The 13182-nt window shown below is 48.9% G+C and overlaps 1 protein-coding gene across 1 annotated transcript in view; it reads right to left on the reverse strand.

Moving 5' to 3' along the window:
• The window catches only part of PM20D1 (peptidase M20 domain containing 1), a 30117-nt gene that overhangs the window by 7802 nt on the left and 9133 nt on the right, over nt 1–13182 (reverse strand). Inside the window, exons 2-10 of the mRNA XM_049634505.1 lie at nt 10645–10731; nt 8319–8551; nt 7824–7910; nt 6605–6738; nt 6200–6319; nt 5419–5494; nt 4986–5047; nt 4660–4738; nt 2546–2617 (exon numbers count right to left, since the gene is read on the reverse strand). Of these exons, the coding sequence (XP_049490462.1) occupies nt 2546–2617; nt 4660–4738; nt 4986–5047; nt 5419–5494; nt 6200–6319; nt 6605–6738; nt 7824–7910; nt 8319–8551; nt 10645–10731 (950 nt within the window). The remainder of the gene's footprint in view (nt 1–2545; nt 2618–4659; nt 4739–4985; nt 5048–5418; nt 5495–6199; nt 6320–6604; nt 6739–7823; nt 7911–8318; nt 8552–10644; nt 10732–13182) is intronic.

Consider the following 13182-nt stretch of genomic DNA (forward strand, 5'->3'; position numbering starts at 1 on the left):
AGAACCCAGTTACAGGTGGAGGAAGAGGGTTCTGGGAACTGTTTGTGCTCCTGCCAGATCCAGTCCTAGGCCCTGCACCCTTGGCCCTCGGACCAGCATGGTGTCTGAGGACAGAACCCGATGCATGGCACCAGGGCATGAGGGAGAGAAAGGACCAGAACAAAAGGGTGCTGTGTGCTTTCAGGATGATGGGAGACTTTCCATTCATTCCTCACTGGGGCAGGTGGGCAGGCTGGGTCCAGGGATTCCAGGGATTTCATGAGATAGATTGGGGAAGGGCACTATGGCACGGGAACAGAGAGGAGGGAAGAGTGCCAGAATCTGGGGAGACGAAAACCCCAGCTGGTGGAAAACAGCCCTTGGAAAGGGCATGGAGTTGGAACGAGGCTGGAAAAAAACTGGTTGAAAGAAGTTCAATAGGGGGAATTCAGTGATTTCCTGGCCCCGTGATCCTCCAGGGAGAGGACAAAGGTTGGCACTTGATGAAAAGCAGCAGAGCCCAGGGCTCACACCGGTCCCAGCTTCCCCCGAATGCTGGGTGACTCTGGGCAGGCCATCAGTCCATTGCCCCCACCCCCCCCGCACTGAGGGGTGTGCCTCCCACCCTGCATGAGGACAAACAAAACCCTCAGGGTGAAGAACTTAGGGAGAAAGGACCACGAAGTCTAAGGGGGGCTGCGCCTCGAGGATCCGCACCAGAGACTCAGGGAACACCACCTGCCCCTGCCCCTGCTGAATTCTGGAACATATCATTCATTTGAGAGTTGTTGGGTTGCCTCTTGAGGTCATTTTTTGAAGGATTAGATTTACCTTTTGAACTCTTTTTTTTTTTTTTTTTTTAGCTTAACCTGCCTTTTAAATAAGCTAGCCTCTCCTGAAGATGACAAACATTCCGAATAATGTCTACTCACCCTTTATCTTTCAGCTCAAATGCCGCTTCCCCGGGGAAGGCTTGCCCACCCCCATGCCAGGTCTCGTTCTCCGTTTGGTTCTCCACTAGCACCTGGGCCCTCTGCGTCAGGGCACAGCTCGCAATTACGCACTGATTTTAATAGTTTTTAATTTGGTGTTTGTTGCAGGCCATTGCGAGGCTCTGCCCTCAATCCTCTTTACTTCTAATTTTACACATCCTTCCTGTGGGATTTGATTGACTCCAGAGGTTTCATTTATGTTAATAACACTCCAGCCTGTATCTCTTGTTCATTTGCTCTCCAAACCCGAGGTATTTATAATTGCCTATTTATAATTTATAAGCTTCTCAAACTTCTCGACCATTACGTTTCTCTGTGAACTTGTTCTGCTTCCTACACTCTTGATCTTGGTTAAAGGCATCGGCACCTGGCCAGCCACCCAGGTCACAAACCTTGGAGCCATCCTGCCTTTCTGTCTCCCCGTGCCTGGGACGCACCACATTCTGCTGACCCCATCTCCCACGTCCCTGGCAGGTGCCCTTCTCCGCCCCATCACCCGGGCCCAGTCCACTGCCTGAGAGGCTGTAACAGCTTCCCAAACACCTCTTCCTATTCTGACACTTCCTCTGCATTGCCACCAGCACCAGCTTCCTAAAAGCACAGCTGGGGACATCACAGCCCTGTTGGAAGACCTCTAACGGTTCCCTCTGTCCGCCAATCAGAGCCCCAAATCCTCAGCAAGGTACGCAAGGCCCTGACCCCCACGCTACAACTCCGTTTTCACCACCTGCCACTTTTGCCCGGTCGGTCCTCCTCTTTAGCCTTATGTTATTTTAGCCTGACTCTGAATGCCTGGCTTCTACCAGGTGCTGTTTGTCCTTTCCATTGCAGCTCAAGTTTCTCCATCAGAAAAGCCTCTCTTGACCCTCAGAGGTAGTGACAGTTCCCTTCCTTGCACTGGTCCTTCGGCTGTTCACCCCTAATTGTTTTAATCGTCATCCGGTGTGGCGGTTCTGGAACTAGCCTGCTAGATGTGCAATCCTGGGCAAGCCACTCACCTGCTGTTGTTTGTTTGTCTTGTTTTGTTTTTGAGAGAGAGAGAGAGGGTGCAAGTGAGTGAGGGGCAGAGAGAGAGAGAGAGAGAGAGAGAGAGAGGAAGAAAGAGAAATGGGGCTCATGCTCACCCCAAGCGGGGCTGGAGCTCACCCGACGTGGAGTCAAACTCACAAACCGTGAGATCACGACCTGAGACGAAGTCAGATGCTTCACTCACTAAGCCGCCTAGGTGCCCACTTACCTGTCTTTTTGATCTGTGCCTCAGTTACCCTGTTAAAGAAGGATGATACAATTCCTACCTCATAGTGGGCGGTGGGCATTCAATGAGCACGTGTACCCTTAGGACAGTGCCACACGCAGTTGTCACCATTTATCAGGAGTCATCTCCCGCCCCCAGGCTCCCTGTACCAGAGGTCTCCTATTCCTAGCCAGCTACCCAGAAGCCTTCGAAAATTGCAATGTTATTGAACAAGTCAACAAAAGCAGGTGGGCCGACCCTGGGATTGCAGCTAAACCCAAATCCAGAGGACCACACCTCCCTGACACTGAGCCAGTTGTTGGAAACACAGGTTACGTACCTCCTGGACTGTCTGTGCAGGGTCAACCCGGAAGTTGATTATGGCCTGGGCCACCGGGGGGATGACATTCACCTGGAGAGGGAACCACAAACCCTGGGCTGAGCCACCCGTGCTCCCCGCCCAGGAAGGGCCAACCACCCCCAGTAGAGAAAAAGGAAGGTGACTTGATTGAAAGGTCCAGGGCTTAAGGTTTGGCCAGCCCCTTGTCTCTTCTGGGCCCTTGACAAGTGGTAATGTTCAGAGCTAGAGATGTGTTTCTGTGTTAGGTCAGATCTCCATGCTTCTTGGGCCTGGAGGGGGGGTCTTGGGCCTGGAGAGCTGCTCAGAGCAAGACTGTTTTCTCTGTGACCACCCGGACATGTCTCTTTTGGCCCCGTGCAGCGCCACACTGGCAGTCTCGTGCATACGCTGTCTTTCCCAGGGCACCCAGGACATTCCCGCAGCAGTTACAGCTTACTCAGGACAGGGCACCCAGGGCCTCTGCAGGCCAGTCATGGTGTGTTTGCTCCCCGAAGGGGACGATGAGGGTGGTTTCCCATGTCTAATTGCAAAATTTGACTCCGTTCTCTGCCTGACCAGGAAGAACACAGGCCTAATTGGAGAAGAGAGTTAGGCTCTGAGTGGATTTTTTCCTCAGGGGCCATGAGACAACAGATGCCTCGACTCTGAATCTTCCTTTGCACTGGTTTGGTGCAAAACAGCACCGGACTAGGGACAGAAGAACTGGGCTGTTATAAAGCACCTGTGTGATTTTGAATAATTATAACCTGTTGGTGCCTCTGTTTCCCAAATGGCGATTGGAACAATAGTACTAGGAGAGCTGTGAAAAGGATCAAATAGAGTAACAAATATGAAAGGATTCTGGACAGATAAAGTGGGATTCAAATTCAAGGACACAGTACTGTTATTCCGGTGAACACTTTAAGGCAGCTGAAGACAGCTCGGGTCTGGCCGACGCACTGGACACTTCAGTCAGTCATGCCAGGAATTCACTGGGGTGCCAGGCTCAGCCTGGGCCCCAGATTACCAGAGCTCCGCAAGGCCACACTGTGTGCAAGGTGAATGGCACTCCTTAACGTTGTGCTGGTGGTACTGGTAGTAACTGGAAGGGTGTCACTTCTCTCAAGTTCTCGGAAAGGCCTCGGCCCAGGCTAACCAGTGTGGCTGTGACTTCCTTCGTCCCTCCTTCCTTCTGTCTCTCCCTCCCTCCCTTTCCTTCTTTCACAGGCTTCATACCCCGCACAGAGCCCAATGTGGACCTTGAACTCACAACCCTGAGATCAAGACCTGAGCTGAGATCAAGAGTTGGACACTCGACTGACTGAGCCACCCAGGCACTCCATGGCTTCTTCCTTTAAACAAAGATGCCCCTTAGTGGCTAATCTAAATGGAAGTAGACCAGTTTGCCAAAAAGTAGTTCTTGGAAAAAAACAATCACTCAAAACTTATTACTGTGAGAGTAAACTTTATAGAATTTATGTTTGCTAAGGTTACCCATTATTTAGTGTATTTTGGGAAATGACAATGTATACATATTATGTGTTGTATATATCACGAATGTTATCATAGATTTTATAAATGGCAGGTGAGTTTCTCTCTTTCAACACAGGGTAACACTAGGGGAAAAGACATTAGTCATTCATTAAATTTGTTAGGTGGATGAATCTTCCAAAGTATGATGAAGAACAATCAAAAGAGCCTTGATGGTATACATGTTAGAATATTTAGTCTACATGACCAACATGCTAGGTAAATATATATCACGTTGAATGAGTATAGTTCACAAAAATTAACTCCCAAACCACCCTCCTTCATACTAGTGTAATGGTTGCTTTTGAAGGGGTACGGACCCAAGGAACCTGAGAGGGGCCACAGACACCCCTCGAAATACACATATATAAAACCTGGCAATTTCAGAGGGTTTATGGACCGCAGCTAGAACACCTGCTCTTGTGGCTTACCCAACTGATATCATTGTACAATTCAGCATTGGGCCTTCCTACTATTCAAACTGTAATCCGAGAAGGAAGAAGGAGACAGGAGATAAAGCCAAAGGGTAGAGGGCTGGGTGGGCAGTGAAGAAAAGGTATAGGGGAGGATCCAGGAGATGTTACCTTGACTCCTGCATTGAACATGGTGAGCGCCGTGGTGGTCCTGACCAGTGCATTGGTTATGTAATTCCTCTCTATTAACCTAAAGCAAAAGGACAAAGATCAGACAATAGGAAAACCATCTAATGTGAAGAAAAAACAGGTTGAAGAGCACCCAGTTTCCTGAATCTTGGAGATCTTTAAGACTAAGAGGGACATCCTGTATATGAACTAGATGTAGCATCTGGTGGCTAAGGGATGATTAGTCAAGCCCAGTTAAGCCAAGGAGTGGGGACTGGGTAGGTCTGGTGGGAGGGGAGGATGAGCGAGAAGGAAAGAGAAAACTTTACCTGCTTACAAGGGGCCCAAATAGCCACAGGTTGCTCAAGATTATATTGGTAGGGAAGGGAAACTGCAAGGGAAAGAACCAGGTCAGCGGGATCTCAGAGGCGTCAGCCTACCAGGGTCACTGTACCTGAGGCCTGGGTCTCTCCCTGCTTTATATCTGCCTTGAGGGCCCTCAGTGGTAGCCTCCAGGATGGGTGGGAACCAGTTCCCAAAGGGTGCCCGGTTGTGTCAGGTCTTAGGGTCTCAGAGAAGCACTAAAGCCCTGGGACCAAGCCAGATCTTTAAGCCTTGGCTCAGCCTCTGGCTGAAAACAGGTGAGCATGTGCAGAGCCCTGGTCAGCAGTGGGCCCTTCTCTTACTCTAGAAGCTACTCCTCTGCCACCCTTTCTTCCCCTTCCACAGCTGACCAGGAGCGTGTGAGACTCCTTCTCCCACCTCATGTGCCAGTTCCTGCAATGTCATTTTCAGTAGTCCGCTTCCAAACATGTTCGGCATTGGTGTCTGCTCCAGTCTAGAAGAGAATGGGGTTCTCAAGACTTCCCCACCCCCAGTCAAAGGTCAGGGGTCTGAAGAGAAGGAGGGAGACAGGATTTTTCAACAGGCCTGGTGAGGATGTCTCTCATTCACCTTCCTATCACCTCCACCGACCCACCCGTTTGGAGATCTCCAAGCACAGATGGAACCACCTCTAGTCCATCGGAAGAAGCTGCCCCTGTCTACCAAGTCCAGGGAGGCACCCCCACTGTCATGTCACCTACAACACTGTAGCACAATTATCAGTCTCTGCTGCGAACTGTGAGTTCCTTCTGGAAAGGGACTGTCTGTTTTTTCCACCATTGTATGCCCATCACTGGGCACAAAGCCTTAAACACTGCTAGATAATCGGTTACATATTTCACTGACTTAATACAGATCTTCCCACTTTGCTAAGAAAACCCAGCCAGAGGTGAGACCCTGAAATGCTCACCTGCGGCCTGCAGCCCTCGTGTCCTGACCTAGCTTTTATTGGCCAGCTCTCGCTTGCAATATGGATAAACCCTCCTCTGATCTCTAGCCCCCGCCTGGGTACTGGTGGCTCTGTCCTTTCTGTGGCCCCCGTCGTGGCTTCTCAGCCCAGCTTCAGGCCAGGCAGCTCAGCCCCTTCAAACTCAAAGTGGGAGAGCGCCAAGTCTTCCAACCGGAGTCTGGCAAGGGGGCAGAGGCAGGTGTTGCTTACCGGCTGACGGCGGCTGCGAGGATACCAATGCTCGTCTCCTTTGGAGGAGCTGAAGAGTGGCCTGGAGTCATGTTTACTTGCAGCATGAGATTAATTGCACCCTTCTCTGTGACTGCAATGCTGTAGGAGAGGATCAGAGAGGGCCCTCCCGACTTCCTCCCCCCTTGAATTATCCCATGGGACCAGTGGTTTAGAGGGCTAGGAGGTTGGCTTCATGCTGCTGTAAACAATCTACAATAGAGGAGAAAGCGAAGGGGGAGCCCAGAACTGGTTGAAGATCAGGGCAAGAGGGGTAAAAGAAAGAGTTGTCTTAGTATGGCCCACAGACACCAGGCTGGAGTCATCTGAAATGGGATGAGGACACCTTCCAAGGTGGGGGCAGGGGGGATGGGGTACTTTACTCACATGGCAAAGGGCTTCTTGAGGTTGGGAATGAAACCATCCAAGATGAAGTTACCCTCGTCCACAATGAAGGCCAGCCGGACACCCCTTGCCTGTAGCAGGGCTGACATCTTCTGAGCCCCATCATGGCCTGAGATCTGTAGACATCGAACCCACACCCACAGTGCTCCTCAGCCAGACCTCCAACAGCTAATGAAGACCCATTCAGCATTGCTAGGGACTCCAGAACCTCCCTTCCCAGTCTCCTTCTTGGGGTGGGGGAGAGGGAGGGCAAGGGCCTTACACAACCCTGCTTCACAGAATCTTGGAATGTCACAGCTGAAAGGGCCAAATTGCCCTCATTTCACAAACGAGGAGACTGGGACCCACAGAACGAGGTGACTGGCCCAAGGTCAAAGTAACTGACATCACTGAAATAAAACATTGATTCCTTGCTCCCTGTTGGTTCTCTTTCTAGCACACCAGTGTTTCTTAGGTGTCACTGATGGAACACCTGCCCGCCTCAGATATTACGGGGGAGTCTGTTAGAAATTCAGATCTAGGAGTATCACTAAATGAAAGGAGGCAACCTTAAAAGGCTACATACTGTATGAGTCCAACTGTACGACATTCTGGAAAAGGCAAAACTATGGAGACACTAAAAAGATCAGTGGTTTCCATGGGTTGGGGGAGGGAGAGAGGGATGGAGAGGCGGAGCACAGAGGATTTTTAGGGCAGTGAAACTACTCTGTAAGAGACTATAAATGGTGGATACGTGTCATTATACAATTGTCCAAACCAACAGAATGTACACCAAGAGTGAACCTCAGTGTAAACTAGGCCTTTGGGTAATTACGAGTTGTCAATGTAGGTTCATCAACTGTCACAAATACCACTCTGGTGGGAACGTTGATTATGGCGGGGGCTGTGCATGTGTGTGGGTAGGCGGTATAAGGGAAATCTGTCAACCTTCTCATTTTTGCTGTGAACCTAAAACTGCTCTAAAAAATATAAAGTCTTGTAACAACAAATTCAAATCTATGTCACAGGGCCTGGGAATCTGCATCTTGGTCAACGGATTTAGACAGTTTTGGCACACAGATACCTAGAGAAGGTGGCAGTCCACCACACCATATTCTGGAGGCCCTGCAGCTGGGAAGCAAGCTGGACTAGAGTTAAACACCCTCCCCCCCCACTCCAAACAGGGGTCCTAGAGATAGTTTATGGGGTAAGGAGGCTCCACCTCCTCATCGTGGCCCAGAGCAATGAAGAAAGATCTTCGGGGGATGTAGTTTCTGAGCAGCAGGAGCTCCAGGGCTTGCAGGATTGCCTGGGGGATAGAAGCACAATGGAAGAAGGAGTATCAGGGCATTGGCGACAGTCAGCTGCCTGCATCAGGACTGGTGCGATCAGACAGACTGTCTTTAAAGAGAACAAGCTCAAGTGGTCCTGGGGGATGCGATGTGAGGAAGCGTGGCTCTGCGTAAAACATTTACCACCTGGAGAAAAGGATAAATGTGTCGCTGTCAGAGCTACAAGGATCCCTGGAGATCACCTACTCTAGCCCTTATTTCCCAGTTGAGAAATCAAGACCGAGAGAAGTGATGGCTAGAACCCAAGTCTCCTGGAGCTAAGGTTTTTTCTACCATAACCTCCTGCCTCCCGGGGGTCAGGTGAGAGCTTCACCATCCTGGGCGAATCCTTAGGGCCCCAAGGCGAAGGGAACAAAGTATTTCACCATTACAGAGTTCTTGTTGTCCAGTGTGCCTCGGCCATGGATAAAGCCATCACGCTCCAACCCAGAGAAGGGGGGCACCTCCCATCCTTCGTCAGGGGCAGGCACCACATCACTGTGAGCCAGAAGCATGTAGGGCTGCAGGCTGGGATCTGAGCCTTGGACGGTGAACAGGTGACTGTACTCTCCTATGACTTCATGCTGGACAAAGCTGGTTTTGAAAACTGTAGGAAAGACTAGGGGGAAAGGGATGAAAAGCAGCGAGAGAGAAAGCCAGATATAACAACTGCCTTTGGTTTTTCTACCATTTGATACAAAATGCGCACCCCTGTCCCTTTAAGAAAGATTCTTTTTTAAAACGTTTACTTATTTTTCAGAGACACAGTGACAGAGTGAGAGCAGGGGAGGAGCAGAGAGAGAGGGAGACACAGAATCCAAAGTAGGCTCCAGGCTCTGAGCTGTCAGCACAGAGCCCGACATGGGGCTTGAACCCATGAACTGTGAGATGGTGACCTGAGCCAAACTCGGACATTTAACCAACTGAGCCACCCAAGTGCCCCTCCCTTTTTAAAAAAACATAAGCGTCCTTTAGGAAGCCTTCTGGAACAAAGTCAGTCTGATTTCTGATTTGCCGAGACAATCTCTAAAATTCCTCTTCCTCATCTTTTAATGTGCCACTACTATGTAATAATGTGCACATCAAGATTCCATCATTATGACAGCTAAAAGATCAAGATCTGACTTGGTCTGATCTCTAACATGTTATGTCAAGTATACGCTACAGGGTTATACAGATGCTAGGGGTGTGTAATTTTATTTTATTTTATTTTATTTATTTATTTATTTATTTTTAATGTTTATTTATTTTTGAGAGAGAGACAGAGAGCAAGCAAGGAAAGGACAGAGAGAGAGGGAGACACAGAATCCGAAGCAGGTGCCAGGCTCTGAGCTGTCTGCACAGAGCCTGACGTGGGGCTTGAACTCACGAACTATGAGACCGTGACCTGATCCAAAGTCGGACAGACGCCTAACCGACTAAGCCACCCAGGCGCCCAGTTAAATTTTAAATATAGTAGTCTCTGATATCCAAATTACCTGGGACCAAACACGACCCTTATATCAAAAAAAAAAAAAGAAGAAAGACCTTTTTTTAAAAATAATATTCCTACTGTACATGGCAAATATGGAGAGATTGTTCTGCCTGGCGTAAAGCCATACTTCTGCCTGAGGGTGTGGATGTTCTCAAGGTCAATTACTCAGGTCACAGGTAGTGGTAGAGAAGGGACTACTGGGTGCAGCCAAGTACCTAGGCCAGCCTCTTCCACCCCCAACAACTTTGGAGAAGCCTGGTTTTTTATTTGATTTAGGAAGAGGGTCTCCCTACTCTCCATGAGCTTTTCACACAGGGAGTGGGGAGTTCCAAGTCTCCTTCTTCTTCTTGACCCATCCTTTCTTCAGCTCACAAAGTTGCTGACTGACTCAAAGTTCAGAAATGGGGCAGTAAAGAATCCAAGAAAGGGCCTGGGTAGGTGGGGTGTGTACATAGGTGTATATGGAGGTAGGGGTGGGAGGCACATGGGGTATAGTTCTGGAAACTTGCATAGAAGAAGGAATTCCTGGTCCTACTTATTCTTATGCTGTGCCTTTTTTTTTTTTGTTGTTTTTTTAATTTTTTTTTTTTAACGTTTTATTTATTTTTGAGACGGGGAGAGACAGAGCGTGAACAGGGGAGGGTCAGAGAGAGGGAGACACAGAATCTGAAACAGGCTCCAGGCTCTGAGCTGTCAGCACAGAGCCCCACACGGGGCTCAAACTCATGAACCGTGAGATCATAACCTGAGCTGAAGTTGGACTCTCAACCGACTGAGCCACCCAGGTGCCCTAATAAGGTTTTTAAAAAAATATTTATTTATTTTGAGAAATAGAGAGAGCACTAGCAAGCGAGGGGCAGAGGCAAAAGGAGAGAAAGAAAGAATCCCAAGCAGGCCCCACGCTGCCAGCACAGAGCCCAACACGGGCTTGAACTCATGAACTGTGAGATCATGACCTGAGCCTAAATCAAGAGTCAGACGTTTAACCGACTGAGCCACCCAGGGACCCCTTCAAAGGCCAAATAAATCTACGGTCTGTACTCTGCCACTGTTCTGACTCCTGGAGACCTTCTATTCCTCCCCATGGTGTATAAACTCAAAATAGGCCCACAGAATTTGGCTGTCCTCTGGTCAGTAACAAAAGAAGCTCTTTATCACCTTGTAAAAGAATCATGTCTCCAGGGCTACTGCCCCCTCCCCGCGCGCCCCCCGCCTGGCTTCCACAGCTTGTGGCTGACCTGAACGAATGTATTCTCCAAACTCGGCCAGGGCTGTTGTGTTTATCTCCTTGGGGCCGAAAGACACTGTTGGAATGTGGATGGCACCTGTCAGGGTCAGGGAGTCAAGAGATGGAAGGTTACAGATGATAACAACCATTCGTTTTCCCATATCCCTCTGTGCATAGAAAGTTCTTTTGCATTCACAAACTTATTATGGAGGGCAGAACAATCCTATAAGGGGGGCACTGCTATTTTCCCTAATTCTAAAGTGAGAAAATAAGCTTAGAGGCATTAGGTGAGCTGCTCAGGACTGTCCTGAGACAAGCAGCAGAACTGGGATTTCAACCCAGGTGGTTTGTGTTTGGTTAGGCTAATACAATTCTTCTTAAATTTTTTTTTAACATTTATTTTTTGAGACAGAGAGAGACAGAGCATGAACGGAGGAGGGTCAGAGAGAGGGAGGCACAGAATCTGAAATAGGCTCCAGGCTCTGAGCTGTCAGCACGGAGCCCGACGTGGGGCTCGAACTCACGGACCGCGAGATCATGACCTGAGCCGAAGTCGGCCGCTTAACCGACTGAGCCACCTAGGCGCCCCAAATTCTTAAAAGAAAATAAAGTTCAAGATAGGGGTAGGGGAGATGGACTGGAGTAGATTTTGGACCCTAACCTTAAGTAGGAAGCTGCTATAAATTGCTTCTAAGTCTCACTCTGCCTCTGAAACCATCATCCCTTTGATGAACCAGAGGAGCCCACTATCCTGGTTTCCTACATGAATGAGGAAGCTTGTTCCTCATGGACTGGCTCATCTGGAGTCTAACTGATTGCTCAGCCAAGGCCAGCTTTTTTGGGCACATGATGCCTGGGAAGTGGTAGATTTAGAAGTTCCCAAACAAACTCCTTAGTCCTGAGTAGTCTCATCCATGTTATCCAAATATTTACCTAATTGTCATTAGGCTTATCCTTTTGAGCCATGAAGGCTTTACACTGTAGAGTTCCATTATTATACGTAAACACCAATGGGAGGGGAAACACAATAAATTATGAGAATGCTTTATTAGATATCCCAACACACGGTGGGAAGAGCAAAAGCACCTAGGCAGTGTATTTGTCAAGGGAAGGCCTATGAAAGACAAACTCATCTCTTGTGAGAAGTGAAGTGATTCGTTTTCAGAAGTACCAAATAAAAGCTGTGCTGTCCAGTTAACAATAGGTTTACAACCTATTGGAAACTTGAATGACCCGCCCCCCCAACAATGGAGTCCCAAACCCTTAGACACTTCACTTCCTGGTTCTGCTTCCCTTCTCCATTTCACGGGCTTTGCAATGAGCATGTGCCAAAAGAACTGAAGTCTCTGCGTCACCTCGAGGAATGTACATTTGTTCCAATCAGACTCCTTTTCGCCTTACGTGGGCATGGGCGACTTCCGGGTAAGACTATCACTTCTGTAGCACTCAGCCAATGAGGAATCAGGGAAGGGAGTTGCACGCTAGGAGATAAATTGCCTGCTGTAACTGCCCCAAGTGTGCGGGCCCATCAGACACCCACTCTTACACGAACGTTGATTAAAGTCTCACTTCATTCTGCTCCGAGTCTCTGTGTCCCTCCTTTGACTGAGTGAGTAGGCCCATTTCTCATATTTGGAGGCTGTCTGGGATTCACCTGGACCCACGGGGTCCAGGTCCTCCTGTGACAGGGGAGACGTGCCCCACCCCGGTTTGGGTGGCCTTTCTGTGGGAGGGCCCTGACCCCTGGCAGGATCCATGGAGCCCGAGAATTTTTACCTTTGGAGGCAGAAGAAGTGATGCTGGGAAAAGGGTAAAAGACATTGTAGTGACCTGGTGACTCCGTGCATGGACCAAGGTAGGAAAATTGGAATATAAGTGATGAGGGAGCATGGGGCAAGCTGAGGGCAAAGTACAGGCTAACAGCACGGCCTGCCCCCACCGTCCCGTGGAGTATGTGTGATACTTCTTGGACACTCCTGGTGGCCCAAGAACAGGGGAAAGGAAAGGAAGCAAATGATTAATAGAGATCACAGTCATGCAAGACAGGAGTCTCCTTCAGTTTACAGATAACTTAGTAAACTGCAAGAAAAAGGCTATCTGATCCATAGCCTAATCTCCAGAAACCTATAGACTCCGATTCCTGGAGCCCTAATTTCACCCTCATCAAGCTGTAAGGGGGTATAAGTGCTTGCCATGGTGACGTGGGAAACAAAGGCAAGTGAAAAATTAAATTCCCTTACTGCCTACAGTCCATTGACAAGTCCTTGAAACAGGCAGTGACGTCCTTCTAGGAGCTCAGCTGCCTTGATGATGACACTTTGTTAGAAGCAAAAGACAATCTTGGCCCAACATTATCCTGACCTCCCAGGGTCCTGTAAGTCTAATACATAAAAATTCCTTTGGAAACTTCCTTTATCTCAACTCCCCCCCCAAGATATATGCTGGGAATCATACTCCAAGCTTATGGTCCCCTGATAGACACCTGAAGGGTCTCATGACTGAGGTTTTACTAAATGGTAATAAATGGTGATTTTTCTAACAGCAGCTA

This window comes from Panthera uncia, chromosome F1, assembly GCF_023721935.1.
Source record: "Panthera uncia isolate 11264 chromosome F1, Puncia_PCG_1.0, whole genome shotgun sequence".
In the NCBI taxonomy this organism is placed as follows: domain Eukaryota; kingdom Metazoa; phylum Chordata; class Mammalia; order Carnivora; family Felidae; genus Panthera; species Panthera uncia.